Source organism: Pongo abelii, chromosome 20 (assembly GCF_028885655.2).
Source record: "Pongo abelii isolate AG06213 chromosome 20, NHGRI_mPonAbe1-v2.0_pri, whole genome shotgun sequence".
NCBI lineage: Eukaryota > Metazoa > Chordata > Mammalia > Primates > Hominidae > Pongo > Pongo abelii.
The window spans coordinates 57,745,965-57,767,323 of NC_072005.2; the positions used below are offsets into that span (position 1 = coordinate 57,745,965).

The 21,359-nt window shown below is 45.8% G+C and overlaps 1 protein-coding gene across 3 annotated transcripts; it reads right to left on the bottom strand.

Moving 5' to 3' along the window:
* Nucleotides 1-701: 701 nt before the first annotated feature.
* On the bottom strand, nt 702-16,874 carry LOC100456155 (sialic acid-binding Ig-like lectin 6). Of its 3 annotated transcripts, XM_002834514.6 has the most exons (8): nt 16,683-16,874; nt 16,264-16,620; nt 15,786-16,064; nt 15,541-15,588; nt 14,832-15,089; nt 13,266-13,359; nt 12,853-12,934; nt 2,409-3,133 (listed from the first exon to the last, which is right to left on the bottom strand). In XM_002834514.6, the coding sequence occupies exons 1-8, from the start codon at nt 16,714-16,716 to the stop codon at nt 2,960-2,962; spliced, it is 1,326 nt and encodes a 441-aa protein (XP_002834560.4). In that variant the 5' UTR covers nt 16,717-16,874; the 3' UTR covers nt 2,409-2,959. The 3 variants fall into 3 exon arrangements, with proteins under 3 accessions (XP_009235060.3, XP_002834560.4, XP_009235058.3); XM_009236785.4 differs by lacking the exon at nt 12,853-12,934 and having other exon boundaries at nt 702-3,133; nt 15,541-15,621; nt 16,683-16,771; XM_009236783.4 differs by lacking the exon at nt 15,541-15,588.
* Between the last annotated feature and the right edge of the window lie 4,485 nt (nt 16,875-21,359).

Here is a 21,359-nt window from a genome sequence, read left to right on the forward strand (position 1 = left end):
CCATGTGTTCTCATCATTTAGCTCCCACTTAGAAGTGTCAACAGGTGGTATTTGGTTTTCTGTTCGTGTTAGTTTGCTAAGGATAATGGCCTCCAGCTCCATTCATGTCCCTGCAAAGGACATGATCTCATTCTTTTTTATGGCTGCATAGTATTTCATTGAGTATATGTACCATATTTTCTTTATCCAGTCTATCATTGATGGGCATTTAGGTTGATTCCATGTCTTTGCTATTGTGAATAGTTGAATCTTTCAATACATACATCCTACAGACTTGTTTTTTCCAGTGGAAACTTGACTGACTACATCAGTTTCTTTTGGTTACGGTTTGCATGGTATGTCTTTTTTCATCCTTCTATACACAACCTCCCCTATCTTTATTTTTTATGTAGATCTCTTGTAAACAATGTATAGCTACATTTTCCCCCAGTCGTACTATGCTGGTATTTTAACTGTAGCATTTAATTCACTTGTGCTTAATGTGATTTTTAGAATGTATTCGAGTCTAAATACAGCATCTTATACTTGTATTCTAAATGTTCTATTCATTCTTTTTTTCTTTAATCTCTCATTTCTTGTCTTCTCTGGTTTGACTGAATAATGTTTCTAGCACCTTTTATACTTCCTCTAGTTCAGAGGTGATAAACTTGGCTTCAATTCTTTAAATTTCCCTGACGTTACAATAATAAATTATCCAAATGTAACATTCATCATAACATTTAATTTTCTCTGGAATAATATAAAGACTTTATGTAATATAAGTTCTATTTACACTCTTCTGAACTTTATGTTATTATAGTTTGTGGGCTATATAATATTGGTATTTCAATATTACATTTGATGTTTGACCCCTCTACAAACTGTCATTATTTTTACAACAAGTATTTGTTTCATTTTGCTCACATATTTGCTACTTTCTTAGGTTTTCATTTTTTTTTTTTTGGATCTCAAAAATCTAATCTGGGATCACTTTCCTAATACCTGAATTATGTATTTTAGAATTTATTTGAGAAATCTTTTCTTTATTAACACTCACATATTTTGGTTTTCCTTAAAATATCTATATTTCACTTTCAGTCTTAAAATGTGTTTTCATTGAGTAGGCTTTCTAAAACAACACTTATTTCTCTTAAGGCATCAAAGACATCTTTCTATTGCATTTAGCCTTCCAATATTGCTCCTAAAAAAGTCAGCTGTCCGTCTAACTGTGGTTTTTTGCTTGTTTGTTTTGTTTTGTTTTTTCTGAGTTGGAGTCTCACTCTGTCGCCCAGGCTGGAGTGCAGTGATGCAATCTCAGCTCACTTTAACCTCCACCTCCCAGGTTCAAGCAATTCTCATGCTTCAGCCTGCTGAAGTACCTGGGATTACAGGCAAGCGCCACCATGCCCAGCTAATTTTTGTATTTTAGTAGAGATGGGGTTTCACCATGTTGGCCAGACCAGTCTCAAACTCCTGACCTCCAGTGATCCACCCACCTCAGCCTCCCAAAGTTCTGGGATTACAGGTGTGAGCCATTGCTAACTGTGGTCTTTTAAGTGTAATCTGTCTTTTTATTTTTCGTGGCTACTTTTAAGAATTTTCCTTAATAGTTGGTCTTCGTTAAATGCTTTCTTCAATTTCACTGAAAGAGTGGAGACTGGGATTTGTAAGAGGAAGCTGTGGAAATGGACATGGGGTATTGGTGACTGGTGAGGAATTGATCTGGGGAAATCTGGTTGGACAAGATCATGTAGAGAGCCTTGAGCAGAAAGATGATGGATGGAAACCTTATTTTGGGGAGTCATGAAGAGTTCTGAACAGGGGGTGACACAGACACCTGATGCCGTGGCCTCTGGGCCTACTCCTTTTTAGCCTTAGAAGAAATTGCCAGCAGAAACCGTCTGTTAAAACAGCTAACCAAAGCTGGACACGGTGGCTCATGCCTGTAATCTCAGCACTTTGGGAGGCCGAGGAGGGTGGATCATGAGGTCAGGAGATCAAGACCATCCTGGCTAACATGGTGAAACCCCGTCTCTACTAAAAATACAAAAAATTAACCGGGTGTGGTGGTGGGCGCCTGTAGTCTCAGCTACTTGGGAGGCTGAGGCAGGAGAATGGCGTGAACCCAGGGGGCGAAGCTTGCAGTGAGCCAAGATCGCACCACTGCACTCCAGCCTGGGAGATACAGCAAGACTCCATCTCAGGAAAAAAAAAAAGCTAACCAAAGCCAGATACAAGGCATTTATTTACAATAATATACAGACTTTATGAAAACCTTTGTGTCAGGGCCTTTGTTAGCTGTTTTACAGCTAACAAAGCTGTATGTTAGCTGTATGCTTTCTTTGACCTTTCATAACAATCTGGTTAGATGGAAATTATTTCCCTGCCTTACTGAGCAGGGAGATAAAGTGACTTGCTCAATAGCTGGCATAGATGGAGTTGAACTCAGTTCTCTTGGACAGAAGTCCTGTGGTCTGCCATATATACGAAGGAATTTATATAGTCCATGGACAACAAAAACATTAATTTTAAAAGAATTGGACACAGTGTTATGGGCTAAGTTGTTCCCTTCTAAAATTCATATGTTGGAAGTCCTAAATCTCAATATCTCAGAAGGTTACTGTATTTGGAGGGTCTTTAAATAGTTAATTTATTTAAATTAGGTCATGGGGAAGCCCTAATCCAATATGACTAGTGTCTGTATAAGAAGAGAAGATTAAGACACAAACACACTCAGAGGAAAGACCATGTGAAGACACAAGGAGGAGACAGCTATCTACAAGCCAACAAGAGAGGCCTTAGAAGGAACCAACCCTGATAACACCTTGTTCTCAGACCTCTAACATCTGAAACTATACGAAAATAAAGTTCTGTGTTTACGTCACTCAGTTTGTGGTACGACGCTGTGGCAGCCCTAGTAACCAATACACTGAGAGGTACCATGTTCTCTCCAATCAAGGTTATGGCTTTGGACAATTCCTTACTTGTGTATCTTGATTTCTGAGTACTCAGTGTCGGTGACCTTTGGTTCCTGAGGTTGCACCTTGTGGAAGCGTAGGGCAGCGTAGTGGAGCTCCTGCTCATCTTCTGAGATGGGGCCAGCCTCAGCAGGGTGGTCTGAAACTATGCCTGTCTGGAACTGGTGCTGATGACCCTGAATGGAAGAAAAGAAAAGATTCAGGGCTGGACAATAGGTTCTCAAAGAAAGCAGCCAAGGATCAGAAAGGGAGTAGAACTGATGTAACTTTATTATTTATCCATTCATTTATTATTTTATTGTATTTCGTTTTATTTTATTTTATTTTGAGATGGGGTCTCGCTCTGTTGTCCAGGCTGGAGTGCAGCGGCATGATCACGACTCAGGCAGTCTTGAACACCTGGGTTCAAATGATCCTTCTGCTTCAGCCTCCTGTGTAGCTGGGACTACAGGCATGCACCACACCTGGCTAATTTTTGTAGAGATGGAGTTTCACCATGTTGCCCAGGCTGGTCATGAACCCCTGGGCTCAAGGAATTCACCCACCTTGGCTTCCTAAAGTGCTGGGATTACAAGCATGAGTCACCACATCCACTGCATTCATGTATTTTGAAATATTTAATAATTAAGATTGGCAGGCCCTTAGTGAGTGTTTACATTAATCAGTCATATTCTATTCTCAAAAAATGCTTTGCAGTGGATTCCATGATTACATTCATCTTACAAACAGGAACACTAAGGCTAAGAGAGGCTCCACATGTTGCCTAAAGACACACATCCATATAAATGCACAACTGAGCAGGACTCAGGACCACCTTATTGTTGTGTAGGTCATGTGACATGTGCTAGATGTCAAGCCATGAAGAAAGCAGACACAGTCCCAGATAGTAGGCAGTGTGGTTTTCTATGAGATGCAGTTAGTTAAAAACAGGAAACAAAATCACGTTTTTAATTCATGATAGCAGATATTTTGAAATATAAAGCAGGGGCAGGAGTGGCATATCTGATTCCTAGACAGGTACTGGAGGACAGAACAGAGACCGGGTCCTGCAGTACAGGCCACCGGACGCCCTCTCCTGTATCTTCTCTTTCCAATGCCCCTGAAAACTTGAAAGTAAAGCATGGTAAAGAAATTATGTAATGATTCCCAACAAAGTGGGGATTTAACACACACTAAGTGTGTTATTCCTCCAAATAAACCAAGAGGCAATACAAGAAATTATGGAATGAGCAAATAAGAAAAAGTGGGAGATCTCTGGGGAAACAAAATATTTTATATCGGAGTGTGTGTGTGTGTGTGTGTGTGTGTGTGTGTGTGTGTGTGTTCAGGGAGGCATTGGTGACAGCGGGCGAATGGCTACAGAAATGAGATTTATGTTCTGCTCATGTCTTTCATCCATCATTGGGATAATATATTCCTGCCTGCATTCTTGCTACACAAATCAGTGGCAAAGTCCGAGACTAAAGGTGTGAATTTCTGTAGGAGAAATGACAGATCAGCACAAAAGCCCTACTGAATGAAGAAAAGAACAGGTGGAAATTGCCTCTCCCTGGGCTTTCCCTGGCCACCTTCCCCCATCCACACATCCCAGACTTTTGGAAGACAGTCTAGGTATTACCTCCCACAGCACCAATTTTTCCTGAGGGTCTGAACAACAGGAATCATGACTTGAATTATTCTTGGTCAGTTCTCATTCAGGCTATGGTAGAGTAACTGGCACCCTCCCAGCATAATTAGAAAACTATACATAGTATGTAAAATATGTGTTTCACAAGGAAAACAGGCAGCCCAGGACTGTGACATCTGAAAGAAAGGAAACCAATGAGGTGAGTCCCATGATCAAATGACAATTTCCAAACTGCAGTACGTGGAGGATAAATCCAAGCGGAACACAAGAGTCTTATGAAACTGTGGAGGCAGCAACTGCAGTTCAAGTGGGAATGATGTGGGTGGAATTTGTAGAGCAGAGTACAGAGAGAAAAAGCTACACAGAGAAAGAACTCCAAAAAATATGCATAGAGGTCCCCTTGAATCTTTGGCTGAATACTAAGCTATATGCACAGAGTGAAAGGCTGAAAGCCTGGGTACGTACTGCTGGAGAAGGAACAGCTATGAAAAAGCCGGAATGAAGGCAAATATAAACTCACCCTACCAAAGCTTTTGTAAAAATCCTTGAATGGGTGAAGACAATCCACTAATAAATTAACTGCATTCAAGAACAAAGCTCAACAATTTTTAAAGGAAGATTAAAATATCCAGATAATCAACAATATAACACGATGTCCAGTATGCCACCAAAATCACTACCTATGCAAAGAAGCTGTGGAATGTAAGCAATGAAAAGTATATCAGTGAGTAGAAACATATCACCAAATGATGGAATTAGCAGAAAAGAAGATTAAAAACAGCTATAAATACACATATTCAAAGACTTAGGCCAGGTATGGTTGTTCATGCCTATAATCCCAGAACTTTGGGAGGCTGAGGCAGGCAGATTGCTTTGAGCTCAGGAGTTCAAGACCAGCCTGGGAAACATGGTGAAATCCCATCTCTAATCCCCAACCCACAAAATAATTAGCCGGATATGGTGGCTCGCGCCTGTAGTCCTAACTACTCGGGAGTCTGAGGCTGGAGAATTGTTTGAGCCTGGGAAGTGGAGGTTGCAGTGAGCTGAGATCATGCCATTGCACTCCACCCTGGGCAAAAGAGTGAAACCCTCTCTCAATAATAACAACAAAAACTTAAAGGAAAACAGAACATAATAAGGAAATGAAAACTATAAAGAACTGGGCTGGGTGTGGTGGCTATTAAGTCCAGCAATTTGGGAGGCCGAGGCAGGAGTATTGCTTGAGCCCGAGTTTGAGACCAGCCTGGGCAACACGGTGAGACCCTGTCTTTACAAAAATTTGTTTAAAAAATTAGCCAGGCGCAGTGGTGCATGCCTGTAGTCATAGCTATTTGGAAGGCTGAGGCAGGAGGATCACTTGAGCCTAGGAAGTCGAAGCTGCAGTGAGCCATGTTCATGCCACTGCACTCCAGCCTGGGCGATAGAGTGAGATCCTATCTCAGGAAAAAAAAAAAGAAAAAAAAACTGAATTGAATTTCTAGAGATGAAAAATGGCAATATCTAAAAAGAAAAGCTAATAGCAGATTAGGTACAGCAGAAGAAAACAGCAATGAACTAAAAAACATAGCGATAAAAACTTTCCAAACTGAAGCACAAAGAAAACACAAAAACAAAAAATAAATAAGCACATCCTCATTGGCCTGTGGGACAATATCAAGCATTCTGACACAAGTGCAACTGGGATCCCAGAAAGGGGAAGGGAGTAGAAAAATTGTGGAAAAAATAATGATTAAAATGTTTTCACAATACCAAAACATATATCCAAGAATATCTGCAAATACCAAAAAAGATAAAAACAATGAAAACCACACCTAGGCATGTCATAATCCAATTGCTGAAAACTAATAAGGAAAAGAAATATGCCCTAGGGAAGCCAGACGATTGGACACCCCTGCTAGAGGATAAAAGTAGTAACTCTCCTCTCAGCAGTCTGATGGAACTGGGTAAACCAAATTTGATGTTCCGGGTCTGATAAGCAGAGGCCCAGTAAACACCCCAAATCTTCCCTTAGGACTCAAGAAGGGTTACAGATTAAAAGTAAGGGTCGGCTGGGCACAGTGGCTCATGCCTGTAATCCCAGCACTTTGGGCGGCCGAGGCAGGCGGACCATGAGGTCAGGAGATTGAGACCATCCTGGCTAACACAGTGAAACCCCATCTCTACTAAAAATACAAAAAAAGTTAGCCGGGCGCAGTGGCGGGCACCTGTAGTCCCAGCCACTCGGGAGGCTGAGGCAAGAGAATGGCGTGAACCCAGGAAGTGGAGCTTGCAGTGAGCTGAGATCGTGCCACTGCACTCCAGCCTGGGTGACAGAGTGAGACTCCATCTCAAAAAAGAAAAAAAAGTAGTAATATTTTAAAACTACCAAAAAGGCAAAAAAGAGAGATAAATATAAAAGGACAAATATAAATATAAAGCAAAGAGCAATCTGGTAGAATTAAACTGAGCCAAATCAATAATCACATTAAATATAAATGGTCTAAACACTCCAATTAAAAGGAAGATATTGACAGACTTGATAAAATAGGTAGAATAAATGTGATATCTGTAAGACAGACACAATACATATGAAGGCACACATGTGTTAAAAGTAAGAGGGGGGAAAATGCATAACAAACAAGCACTAATATTAAGAACACTAGAGTGGCAATGTTAAATCAGACAGTGTATTTTAGGAAAAGAAATATTACCAGAAATAAAGACATTTTATGATGATAAACAAGTCAATTCATTAAAAGATATTAAAATCCTAAGTGCATATGCAACCAATCACAGAGCATGATTTAACAAAATAAATTGTAAAAATAAGCAGACAGAGAATCACTAAGGATATAGAAGGATTGAACACTAGTGTAAAATAACTTGACCTAATTGACATTTATAAAATACTACATCCAGTATCTTCAGAAAACACATTCTTTGCAATTGCACATGTAACATTCACCATGGTAGACTGATTTTTCATGTACTTATACTACCAGTTACTGAGATAAGAGTTTTTAAGCCCTCTCCCTCTCCCGCTCCCGCTCCCCCTCCCTCTCCCTCTCCCTCTCCCCTTTCTTCGGTCTCCCTCTCCTTCTTTTTTCGGTCTCCCTCTGTTGCCGAAGCTGGACTGTGCTGCAACCTCCCTGCCTCGAGCTCCTGTGACTCTCCTGCCTCGGCCCGCTGAGTGCCTGGGATTGCAGGCGCGCCCCGCCACGCCTGAATGGTTTTTGTATTTTTGGTGGAGACGGGGTTTCGCCCTGTTCACTGGGCTGGTCTCCAGCTCCTGGCCTCGAGTGATCTGCCGGCCTCGGCCTCCCGAGGTGCTGGGATTGCAGACGGAGTCTCGCTCACTCAATGCTCAATGGTGCTCAGGCTGGAGTGCAGTGGCGTGATCTCGGCTCGCTACAACCTCCACCTACCAGCCTCCTGCCTTGGCCTCCCAAAGTGCTAAGATTACAGCCTCTGCCCCGCCACCACCCCGTCTAGGAAGTGAGGAGCGTCTCTGCCTGGCCGCCCATCGTCTGGGATGTGAGGAGCCCCTCTGCCCGGCCGCCCCATCTGGGAAGTGAGGAGCGCCTCTGCCCGGCCACCCCGTCTGGGATGTGAGGAGCGCCTCTGCCCCGCCGCCATCCCGTATAGGAAGTGAGGAACGTCTCTGTCCGGCCGCCCATCCTCTGGGATGTGAGGAGCGTCTCTGCCCGGCCACCCCGTCTGGGATGTGAGGAGCGCCTCTGCCCAGCTGCCCCATCTGGGAGGTGAGGAGCGCCTCTGCCCGGCCACCCCGTCTGGGAAGTGAAGAGTGCACCTCTGCCTGGCCGCCACCCCGTATGGGAAGAGAGGAGCGCCTCTGCCTGGCCACCCCGTCTGGGAGGTGAGGAGCACCTCTGCCTGGCTGCCACCCCGTCTGGGAGGTGAGGAGCACCTCTGCCTGGCTGCCCCGTCTGGGAGGTGAGGAGCGCCTCTGCCCGGCCGCCTCGTCTGGGAAGTGAGGAGCGCCTCTGCCCGGCTGCCTCGTCTGGGAAGTGAGGAGCGCCTCTGCCCGGCCGCCCCGTCTGGGAGGTGAGGAGTGCCTCTGCCCGGCTGCCACCCCGTCTGGGAGGAAGTGAGGAGCACCTCTGCCCGGCTGCCCCGTCTGGGAGATGAGGAGCGCCTCTGCCTGGCCGCCACCCCATCTGGGAGGAAGTGAGGAGCGCCTCTGCCCGGCCGCCCCATCTGGGAAGTGAGGAGCGCCTCTGCCCGGCTGCCCCATCTGGGAAGTGAGGAGCGCCTCTGCCTGGCTGCCCCATCTGGGAAGTGAGGAGCGCCTCTGCCCGGCCGCCCCGTCTGGGAAGTGAGGAGCGCCTCTGCCTGGCTGCCCTGTCTGGGAGGTGAGGAGCGCCTCTGCCTGGCTGCCACCCCGTCTGGGAGGAAGTGAGGAGCGTCTCTGCCCGGCTGCCCCGTCTGGGAAGTGAGGAGCGCCTCTGCCCGGCCGCCCCCTCTGGGAAGTGAGGAGCGCCTCTGCCCAGCCACCCCGTCTGGGAGGTGAGGAGCGCCTCTGCCTGGCTGCCACCCCGTCTGGGAGGAAGTGAGGAGCGCCTCTGCCTGCCCGCCCCGTCTGGGAGGTGAGGAGCGTCTCTGCCCGGCTGCCCCGTCTGGGAAGTGAGGAGCGCCTCTGCCCGGCCGCCCTGTCTGGGAGGTGTACCCAACAGCTCCGAAGAGACAGCGACCATCGGGAGCGGGCCATGAGGACGATGGCGGTTTTGTTGAAAAGAAGAGGGGGAAGTGTGGGGAAAGGAAGGAGAGATCAGATTGTTGCTGTGTCTGTGTAGAAAGAGGTGGGCATAGGAGACTCCATTTTATTCTGACTAGGAGAAATTCTTCTGCCTTGGGATGCTGTTGATCTATGGCCTTGCCCCCAGCCCCGTGCTCTCTGAAACATGTGCTGTGTCAACTCAGGGTTAAATGGATTAAGGGCGGTGCAAGATGTGCTTTGTTAAACAGATGCTTGAAGGCAGCATGCTCTTTAAGAGTCATCGCCACTCCGTAATCTCAAGTACCCAGGGGCACAAATACTGCAGAAGGCTGCAGGGACCTCTGCCTAGGAAAACCAGAGACCTTTGTCCATGTGTTTATCTCCTGACCTTCTCTCCACTATTATCCTATGACCCTGCCATATCCCCCTCTCTGAGAAACACCCAAGAATGATCAATAAATACTTCATAAATTTAAAAAAAAAAAAAGAGTTTTTAAAAAATTGACTATAGAGTGTACACCACTCTAATGGAGAGGAGATAGAGTGGCAAGTAAACATTAGCTTGCCAACTAGACCATCCAGAAGGACACGTTGAAATTCATCAAGGAAGCAACATGACCTGGAGAGCAGAGAAGAATGAGACAAGGCAGCTCCCTACCCAGGATTGGCACGGAGCCAAGGGAGGCTCCCCACCATGCGGAAACAGTGAGTGAGCGACAGCCGCCAAGGACCCACACTTCTGCCATGGACCTTTGCAATCTTGGACATGAGAGATCCCCTGAAGCCTCCAGACTGACATGGAGAGCTGTGTGGAGACTGGGCAGGGCCACTGCTCAGGCCCAAGTGGAGCCCCAAGGACCTTGGACCTATGAGCACCTGGGCACCAGGTGACATAGCTTCACCAACAAGAGAGGCCAGGCTCTCTCACATGCTCTCAGGGTAGGGACCACATTTATGGTGCTGAGGAGCAGATGGATTGCAGACCTCACCTCTGCTACAGCTTGCCAGACAAAGCCCACTGGCCTGGGACCCCAGCACAGCCACCTCACCCCTGCCTGAGCACTTGGGCCAGTAGCAGCTCTCCATTTCTCTGGGACAGGGCTCCCAGAGGTAACAGACAAGTCTGCCATTTTTTCTGCTGCCACAGCTCCCACTCCTGTTCCCCGAGGCTGGAGAAGGAGAAAAGAGCATAAGGACTATCACTGGCCTCCAACACACCGGAACTGCTTTATGGAAAAGCAGCCAGACGGTATCAGTGTGGGTCCCTGCCCCTGTTATTCCTCACTGAGAAGGACATCCTGACCCAGGCCCCCAGCACAGCTGCCCTGCCCCCACCTGAGTTGGTGGCAGTTCTGTGTTTCTCTGAGGAGGATATCCCGGGGTCAACCCACAGGCTCTTTGCCATTACCACTGCAGTGGTACTGCCCTTGATGCCTTCAGCCTGGGAAAAGAACAAAGACCTTGATCACTTTGCTGGCACCTCCAACACACTACAACCACCATACAGAAAGAAGCCAAATCTCACTTCCCTGTGGGCCCCCTACTCCCTGCTCTTCACCAGGCAGGGCCCCTGGCTGGGGCCTGCAGCACGGTGGCCCCACCCCTAGATGAATGTTCCCATTGGCAGTGGCTCTGTATCTTTCTGGGTTGGAGTTCTCAGAGCAGCTGGCAGCCCCTCTGCCATTGCTGCTGCAGCTATGCTGCCCTTGCTGCCCTCAGGCTGGGGAAGGAAAAAAGAGCCTGATTTATTTGGTGGAACCTCCAGCATGCCGCAGCGGCATTACGGAGAGGAGCCCAGTCTCTCTTCCCCGTGAGCCTCCAACCGTTACTCTTCACCAGGTAAGTCCCCCTGCTTGGGCCCACAGCACAGCTGCCCCAACCCAGGGTGATTATTCCAATTGGCAGCAGCTCTGCATTCCTCTAGGATGAAGCCCCAAGAGACAAGGAAAAAGCCCTCTACCACTGGCACTTCTAACGTCCCTGCCCCTGCTGCTCCAAGCTGGGGAGGAAACAAAATGCCTGGGCTCACCACAGGGCTATAGTGTGCAGCCCAAGAGTGCCAAGTCAAAATCTGTAGCCAGCACTTGAGTGAGAGAGGAGCCCACATTCTCAGAGCACTGGGAGGCAGCATGGCTGCAAATGTGAGGAACTACAGAGGATTCATGTGGCTGAACAAGAGCCTACCTGCCAGCCATTATGCTTAAGCACCATCTATTGGATCACATCCAAACTTCAACACCAAAAATACTTTGCTAATATACCCCACTGTGAAACTAAGGACAAGAATTTAGCAACAAATAAAGATCGTGCACAAAGCTTTGGCCTTCTGAAAACATCCGGAAACAAAGCCAACTGACTAAAATTAGAGCACAATTAAGGGAACATGAGCCCACATAAATGAGAAAGAACCAGTGCAAGATCTCTGGCAAATCTAAAAGCCAGAGTGTCTTCTTACCTCATAACGACCACACTAGTTCCCCAGCAAAAGTTCTTAACCAGAATGAAATGGCTAAAATAACAGACAAAAAATTCAGAATCTGGATGACAATTAAGATTACTGAGATTCAGGAGAAAGTAGAAACCCAATCCAGGGAATCAAAGGAATCCAGTAAAACAATTGAAGAGATGAAAGATGAAATAGCCATCTTAAGAAAGAACCAAAATGAGCTGATAGAGCTGAATAACTCACTATAAAAATTTCATAACACAATCAGAAGTGTTAACAGCAGAATAAACCAAGCTGAGGAAAGAATATCAGAGCCCAAAGACTGGTTCTTCAAATTAACTCAGGCAGACAAAAGAACAAAGAATTTTAAAAATGAACAAAACTTCCAAAAACTGTGGGATTATGTAAAGAGACCAAATCTACAACTCATTGGCATCCCTGAAAGAGGAGAGAGAGCAAGCAACTTGAACAACATATTGGAGGATATTGTCCACAAAAATGTCCCCAACCTCTCTAGAGAGGTCAGCATGCACATTCGGGAAATTCAGAGAACCTTGGTAAGATAATATATAGGATAACCATCCCCAAGACACACAGTCATCAGGTTCTCCAAGGTCAATGCCAAAGAAAAAATATTACAGGCAGCTAGAGATGCCTGTAATATTGTAATAGTGATGAGCAGTAATGACTTTGGGTTGATTTGGGCTGTCTACTCTAGGGCTTGTGTCTACCACATTCCTTGTACTTAATGCACCTGACACAGACTAAGTTTTGTTCATTTCTTTTTCTCAATAATCAATGCCATAAGAAAAGGCTAATATTCCAGGAAATATGATAATCTGACATTTGAGGAGCATAAATACCCCCAACAAATTCACTGGACTACATATTTCATCAGAACTATTAGATTCAGTTCCACATGTGACTATTTTAAATTATTGAAATCAATACTTTTTAAATTATTACTGAGTCAAAAATTTAAAATAGTCACATGTGGAACCGCAGGGAATGTCAGGTGTTAATGAAGAAATGCCTCAGGGTCCTTACTTAGGGCAGCATTCAAAAGGGATAATGCTGAATGGAAATTAAGGTCTCTATCACTCACCCTGGAGCCTGAGACCATGACGGGGTTCACATCATCCGTGTTTTGCACTGGCTGGGCTGCTTTCTTCCTTCTAGTCTTCACTCTGAGGGAACAGCCCTAAGCCTTTCAGCCTGGTTATTTGGAGCCTCTTTCCCCAAAAGAGAACCATCTCCCCACTCCCAATGGAGAGTACAGAAGTAATGAAGAGGTCCAGGTGCTCATATGAGCCCAAGAGTTGGACCATGGTTTCAAAGAGACCCCATGCTTGGTTCAGCTGTTCAACGGGGTAATTCACACCACCAGTACCCTCCCTTTCCTCGCTCTCGACTTTCCCAAGTACCCCATTTTCCCCCACTCAGGTTTTCTGAGATTCTGCCACCTGTGTGCCCTTCCCACATCAAGTCTTTCTGTGCCTCCCTGGAGCCCACTCTCACCTGAAGATGAAGCAAACACAGAGGAAAACCAGGGCTGTGATGCTAGCTCCCCAGACTGCTCCCAGGACACCACCAGTCCTGCCTTCTGGTTTCCCTGTAATTTGAATTTTGAGTGAACTCCAGTTTCAATTCCAGGACATCCTCCCAACAGCCATTCCTCTCCACCTTCCACTAATGTGACCACCCCCATCCAGGACTCAGTCACTCACCATTTCACTGCCCTGTGAACCCGGAACCAGCCTCTTCTCTCTCCATGACTCCCCCTTCCCCCAACTGCAAGACTGAGGACGTTGTGCCCCCAGCCACTCTGGTCTGGGCCTTGGAAACATCTCCTCCAAGCTTCATTTCTCTGGAGCAGTTAGGGGTTGAATTATGTCTCCCCACAATTCCTATTTTGAAGTCCTAACCCCCAGCACCTCAGAGCATGACCTGATTTGGAGAAGGGTCATAGCTGATGTAATTAGTTATAATGAGGTCTTCCTGGATCAGGGTGAGCCCTAATCCAATATGACTGTTGTCCTTATAAAAAGGGGAAAATATGGGTCGGGTGTGGTGGTTCACACCTGTAATCCCATCACTTTGGGAGGCCGAGGCAGGCAGATCACGAAGTCAGGAGATCGAGACCATCCTGGCCAACATGGTGAAACCCCATCTCTACTCAAAATATAAAAATTAGCTGGGCATGTTGGTGGGCGCCTGTAGTGCCAGCTACTCGGGAGGCTGAGGCAGGAGAATCACTTGAACCCGGGAGGTGGAGGTTGCATATGTCAGATTATCATGTTGCAGTGAGCCAAGATTGCACCATTGCATTCCAGCCTGGCAACAGAGTGAGACCCTCCCTCAAAAAAAAAAAAAAAAAAGGAAAATGTAGACACAGACGCACATGTGGACACAGACACCACCATGTGAAGATTAAGTCAGAGTTCGAGGCAATGCTCCTTCAAGCCTAGGAACGCCAAAGACTCCCAGGAAACCACCAGAAGCCAGAGAAGGAGCATGGAAGAGATTCTCCCTCACAGCCTCAAAAGGAACTAACTCTAACACCTTATATGATCTTGGACTTCTGACGTTGAGAACCATAAGACAATAAATCCCTGTTGTTTAAGTCATGCACTTTGAAGTACTTTGTTATGGCAGCCCTAGCAAACTCATACAAGGACCCAGGCTTCTCTTCCCCCAATTGTCACCTCTTAGCAGACTCCTGATCTGGCAGCAGCTGGGTCAGAGCTGCTCTGGGATGTTCTGGGCCTCAAAGCTGAGGCTGAGACTTGAGCTGAATCCCTGGCAGAGGCTCAGGGAGCTGTTGGCCAAGGGACCGGCTGGCTGGGGGTGACTGTGAAGGAGCCATGGCTGCTGTTACCATCCCTCCAGCATCCCCTCCCCAAGCTGCCAGTGCAGGGAGGAGCCACTGCAGTGTGGACTCTAAGCTTCCCAGAGGCAGGAGGGTCCCAGCAGTTGTGAGGGGTCTGGGAAGGGAGGACAGGACTTAGCAGGGGCCTCTTCTCTGAATACTATGGAGCTCTCGCCCAGCTGCCCACACTCTCGAGCACCTCCCCTCACACTCACAATGCACAAAGAGACTCAGAGAGATTTGCAGGGAGCCCAGAGGATGCTGAGCACGGCAGGTGAAATCTCCTTCTTCTGCAGACCCTACTTGAGGCAGCTCCAGGACCCCGGTATTGGAGATGGGGGTGGCGTTCAGGGCGGGGAAGCCCTGGAACCAGCTCAGGTGTGCAGGGGGGTTGCCGTCAGCATCGCAGAGCAGCTGCAGAGCCTGGCCCTCCAGGACGGGGAGGGACGAGGTGTTTTGCAGGATTTTGAAGGCTTTGGGGAGAGAGGTGCAGAGAGTGAGAGATGGGGTGTAGGGGCAAGGCACTGGTGTCCCTCTCCTCCTGTGGGGTCCACACTAGCTCTGAGGAGGAGACTAGTAAAGTAGGGGCCTCAGGTCTTCAGAAAAGCCCAGACCATTTCCCTGGAGCTGCCCAGGCTGTCCTGCAGAGAGTGGAGCAGGGGCTGCGGACAGCGTCGTGGCAGACAAGTGCCACTCCTGGACCATGGAGATGCCTGTGACAGTAGGAAAACAAGCAAGACGGGGGAGTGTGAGGGGTGTGGCAGCTCCTGCAGATGAGGCGACAAAGGCTGGGGGTGAGCAAAAACTCAGTTCAGGGCTTTGAAGTCTATGGAGGCCTTAGTCCCGGCTTCTCATATTGATCCCCATTAGTCCCCACTCTGCTTCCGTCAGGCCCTGGAGAGAACAGGACAGGCTGGTTCCTACCTGCGCTGTTTCCTTGGAAGATGCTGACGGCCACTTTCTGTGGAGCATCTGGGGTGGAAAGAGGTGGCCGCCTCAACATCCCTGAAGAGGGATGGTAGGCATGGGGCCTTCCCCTCAGGGGCCATGAAAACAGGGAAGGGGGCTCTCCTCTTTGGCGACCAGGTCCCCAACTTTAAGCTCTGGCTCAGCCCTGCCCTGTCCCCCCCACACCCTCAGGGACCCTGGCATCCTGGCCCAGCACTCACAGGAGACATTGAGCTGGATGGTTCTCTCCACGGTCACACCGGCTCCAGGGAACGTCACCTGACAGGTGAGGTTGGTGCTGTGGTCCTGGGGCCGTGGGGTGATCGTGAGCACTGAGGACTGGGTGGTCCTGGGGCCCAGAGAGGTGGGGGCAGCTGACATCCAGGAGAAGATGGGGGGCGTCCCCTGCTCACAGGCCCAGGGCACAGAGCAGGTCAGGGTCCTGGAACAGCCAGACTCCAGGGTCCCTGGGATGGAGATGTTGGGCCTGTGGGTCAGGGCTAGTGAGGAGATGGGGACGCAGGATCAGGACGGGGGTCTGAGGTTCCATCCAGGGGGAAGCCCAGTCTCTGGTCCAGCTCCTCCCCTGAGCCCAACAGCTTAATTGTACGCGCCTCCCAAGAGGGTGCTCCCGTCCCAGCCCTGCCCTACGGCCCCCATGACCTTCCCCTGTGGCTAGTCCTGGAGCTGGTTCCTTACCCATCACACGCACAGAGAGCTTGGAAGATGTATAAACGTATTTCATCCATTTCGACTTCAACCGAAAGAAGTATGCAGCATTGTCCCTCCTCCGGGCATCTCTGATGCTCAGGGAGCAGTTCTTCCTTCTGTAATCCCAGAGGAGGTGGAATCGGCCCCGGGTCTCCTCCTGCACTTCTTCATTTGGGTTATTTGTGGCCACTGGAACATCAGCCCCTTCCAGGAACCAGTAGCCATAATCGTACAAGGCTGAAGAGGGAGTGGGCAATCTGCAGGGTACGAGGACGCACAGACCCTCCTGCACCGTCAGTGACTCTGGCCCCTCCAGCTGGAATCTCCGCTCCTGAGCCAGGGCCCCTATGGAGACATGAGGGTCAGCTCGGCCCAGCCCCACGGCACCTCTCCCCTGGCCCACTCACCTGCCCACAGCAGGGGCAGCAGCAGCGGTAGCATCTCTGAGGCGGAGGCTTCCTGGGCTCCCTGTGTGAGCAGAGAAGGGGAAGGCAGTGGAGGGGAAGGACTGCGGGGAGGAACGGGTGGCTGGGGAGGAGCGCGTGATCTCGGCTGTTCACAGAAGAGGAACTGCGAAGCCACAAGCCCTCGCAGCTCCACTCCCTCTGCAGAGAGCAGACGGAAACCTTGCGACCCAGAGACCTGCCCAAAGAAGGGCAGAGGAGCAGAGACTGTGTCCCGCCTCCCACCTCGTGGCTTCCTGTGAGCAACAGAGCCTGGACCAGGGCCTCCGGGGGCATCTGAGGAATGCGACACCTGTGTCCAAGGCCCTGCCCACCTGAGGTGCTTTCCTGTGCACCACTGTTTACACCTGGGAGCTGGTCACTCCTGGACTCAGAGAGTCACAGCCTCATCCCAAGCCATGAGAAAGTCAGTCCTGCAGGATATAGGATTCTGTAAGGTCTGTGGGAGTGTCTGGGACAGTGAAAGGAAGAAGGGTCCCAGGTGCAGTGTGGGTGATAGCCACTCATTCATTCACTCATTCATTCATTCATTCATTCACCAAACACATAGTGAGCATCTGTATGTAGGTGGGGCTGGAGAAGAGGTGCCAGGGACCTGGTCCCTACCCTTGAGATGATCCCCATCCATAGCCTCCCATCCTCAGCAACACACCCACACTATCTAGCTTTAGAGCTGTGGGCACTGGTGAGTTTGCCGTGTGACACAGAATGACAGATATTTTTTAAAACATGAGTGTGGAGGTTTTTACTTGACAGCTAGTACGCTGATTTACAAAATTTCAATGTCATCTCCAAAATAAGAACCATGCAGCATCTTCATTTAAATCAAAAGGGAGGACACATATTTTACGAACTGCAGTGCAGAAGAAACTTCTTTTGAATTAATGTTGCCACTCAGTGCAGTGTGGACTGGAGAGATTTTTTTTTTAGGTCCTCATCATAGAGATTAGAAATTTCTTTCCTGTAAAAAATCTGCTTCTCACAGTTAAATGTGGCACAAAAGACATATTTCTGGACAACATGAGCGGAATATCCAGACAAAATTAAAATTTTTAGGTCTAGCTCACATGGCTTTCCATTTTCCTCTGTGCAGTCTGCATCTGGCAAATCTCTAATACCTATGAGGTATTAGAATTTGCCACCATATATTTGTAAATTTTTTTATTTCTACAAACTTAAGGAGTAGATGTAAAATTTTTTCGCGTGTATATAATGCATAATGATTATATCAGGATATTTAGAGTGTCCGTCACCTGAGTGCAATACATTCTTGTTAACTAAAATCACACTATTCTTCTCTCTAACACTGAATTTATTCCTTTTAACTGTATGTTTGTAGCACTTCACTCACTTCTCTTCATCTTCCGTCCTCCCCCTATCTGACCCTTTCCAGTCTCTGTTGTCTATCTTTCTACTGTCCACCTCCATGTGATATTTTTTTAGAAGTGAGAGCATGCAATATTTGTCTTTTTGTGTCTGACTTATTTCAATTTAGATAATGATTTCTAGTCCCATCCATGTTGCTGCAAATGACACAATTTCATTCTTTTTTATGGCCAAATAGTATGTATACCATATTTTCTTTATCCATTCATCTGTTAATTGACGCTTAGGTTGATTCCACATCTTGGATATTGTGAATAGTGCAGCAAAAAGCATGTGAATGCAGGTATCTCTTTGATGTATTTCTTTCTTTCCCTTTGGGTAGATACCCAGTAGCGGGATGGCTTGCATGATCGAATAGTAATTCTATTTTTAGTTCCTGAGAAATGTCCATAGTGTTTTCCAAAGTGGCTGTACTAGTTTAAATTCCCACCAACAGTACAGAAGAGTTATCTTTCTCCTCATCCTTGCCAAAATCTGTTATTTTTTGTTTTTTTTAGTAATAGTCATTCTGACTGGGTAAGATGGTATCTCATTTTGGTTTAGATGTGCACTTTTCTGATGATTAGTGACGCTGATCATTTTTTCATATTGGCTGTTCTTATGTATTCTTTGAGAACTGTCTATTCCTGTCCTTTGCCCACTTTTTACTTGGATTATTTGCTTTTTCCTGTTGAGTTGTTTGAGTTCCTTGTACAGTCTGGATATCAGTCTCCTGTCAAAAGAATAGTTTGCGAATATTTTCTCCAATTCAACAGGTTGTTTCTTCACTCTGATTATTTCTTTTGCTGGCAGAAGCTTTTTATTTATTAAGTCCCATTTGCTTATTTTTGTTTTTGTTGCCTGTGCTTTTCAGAACTTAGTCATAATTTCTGACTCTTCTGACCAATGTTCAAAAGAGTTTTCCCTAGGTTTTCTTGTAGCTGTTTTTTTTATTTATATATATAGTTTTGGGTCTTACATTTAAGTGTATGATTCATTTTGAGTTTTTTTTTATATGGTGAGAGAGAAGAATCCAGTTTCATTCTTTTGTGTGTGGGTATACAATTTTCCCAGCACCATTTATTGAAGAAGGTGTCCTTTCCTCAATGTAATCTCTTGTCAGTTTTGTTGACAATCAATTGGCTGTATACATGTGGCCTTATTTCTGGGTTATATTCCATTGGTCTATGCATCTATTTTTATACCAGTATCATGCTGTTTTGGTTATTATAGCCTTGTAATATACTTTGAAGTCGGGTAATGTGATGCCACCAGCTTTGTTCTTTTTGCTCAGATAGCTGTGGCTATTCAGGCTCTTTTTGGATCCATATGAATTTTATAATTGTTTTTTACAATTCTGTGAAGACTGACATTGGTATTTTGATATGGATTACATTAAATCTTTAGATTGCTATAGACCAATGTGGTCTTCTTAACTATCTTCATTCTTCCAGTCCATGAGTATGGGATGTTTTTCCATTTATTTGTGTCATCTTCAATTTTTTTCATCAGTGTTTTTTAGTTTTTCCTGTATAGATTTTCACCTGGTAGGTCATTAACAGCCTATTGTTTAATTTCCATGCATTTGTCTTGTTTCCAGAGTTCCTCCTTGTGCTGACTTGTTGTTTTGTTCCATTGTGGTCTGAGTATACATTTAGTATAATATTGATTTTTTAAAAATCTATAGAGACTTATTTTGTGGCCGAATATATGGTGTATCCTGGAGAATGTTTCGTGTACTGATGAAAAGAATATGTATTCTGCAGTTGTTGGGTAGAAGTTCTGTAAAAGTCTGTTAGTTCCATTTGGTCTATAGTGTAGTTTAAATGGATGTTTGTTGATTTTCTGTCTAGATGATCTGTCTAATACTGAGAATAGGGTGGTGAAGCTTCTCACCATTATTGTATTGCATTCTATCTCTCTCTTTAGATCTAGTAATATTTGCTTTATAGATATGGCTGCTCCATTGCTGGGTGCATATATATTTAGAATTGTTATATCCTCTTGCTGGGTTGATCCCTTCATCATTATGTAATGACCTTCTTTGTCTTTTTCTACTGCTCTTGACCTAAGGTCTGTTTTATCTAAGTATAGTTACTGCTGCTTACTATTGGTTTCCATTTGTGTGGAATAACTTTCTCCATCCTTTTACTTTTGGTCTATATGTGTCTTTTCTTAAGGTGTGTTTCTTTAAGCTGCATATAGTTGAGTCATTTTTAAAATCCATTCAGCCATTCTATATCTTTTAAAAGGATACTTTAATCCATTTACATACATGGTTATTATTGATTTGTGAGGCTTTCTTTCTGTCAGGTTATCAACCATTTTCTTGTTGTAAACATTTGTTGTTTCTTTCCTTTTATCTTATTGTTTGTCCTTGTGATTTGGTGGATTTCTGTAGTGGTACCATTTGAGTCCTTTCTAGTTCTCATTTGCATGATTGCTTTACCAGTGAATTTTTTACTTTCATATGTTTTCATGATGATAAAATCATCCTTTTGCTTCCAGGTTTAGGACTCTTTGAGTATTTTTTGCAGGGCTGGTCTAGTGGTAATAAATTCCATCAGCATTTGTTTGTCTTGGGATGACTTTATTTCTCTTTTATTTATGAAGAATAGTTTCTTTGCATATTCTGTGGTGGCAGTTATTTTTTCTTTTAGCACTTAGAATATATCAGTTCCTTCTTTTCTAGCCTGTAAGGTTTCTGCTGAGAAATCTGCTCTTAGTCAAATGGAATTTCCTTTAGAGGTAGCTAGATGCCTTTCTCTTGCTTTTTGTAGAATTTGCTCTTTAATTTTGACTTCACACAGTCTGACTATAATGTGCCAAGGAGAAGACCTGTTGCATTGGGGATGTGCCTGGGGATCATTGGGCCTTCTGTATCTCTATACCTAAATCTTTTGTTAGACTTGGGACGTTTTCATGTATTATTTTGTTAAGTAGGTTTTCCAATATTTCTTTGTTTTTTCTCCCCTAGAGATACCAATAATTTATAAATTCCATTGCTTTATGTTGTCCTAAATGTTATTAAGGCTGTGCTCATTATTTTTTGTACTTTTCCCTTTATTTTTGTCTGACTAGATTATTTCAAAAAACCTGTCTTCAAGTTCTGAAATTCTTCTGCCAGATTTAGTCTATTGTTAAACTTTTCAAATGTGTTTTGTATTTTCTTCAATTAACTATTCAGTTCCAGAATTTATATTTGATTATTTTAAAAAATATATATCTCTTTGATCAATTTCTCACTTGTACCCT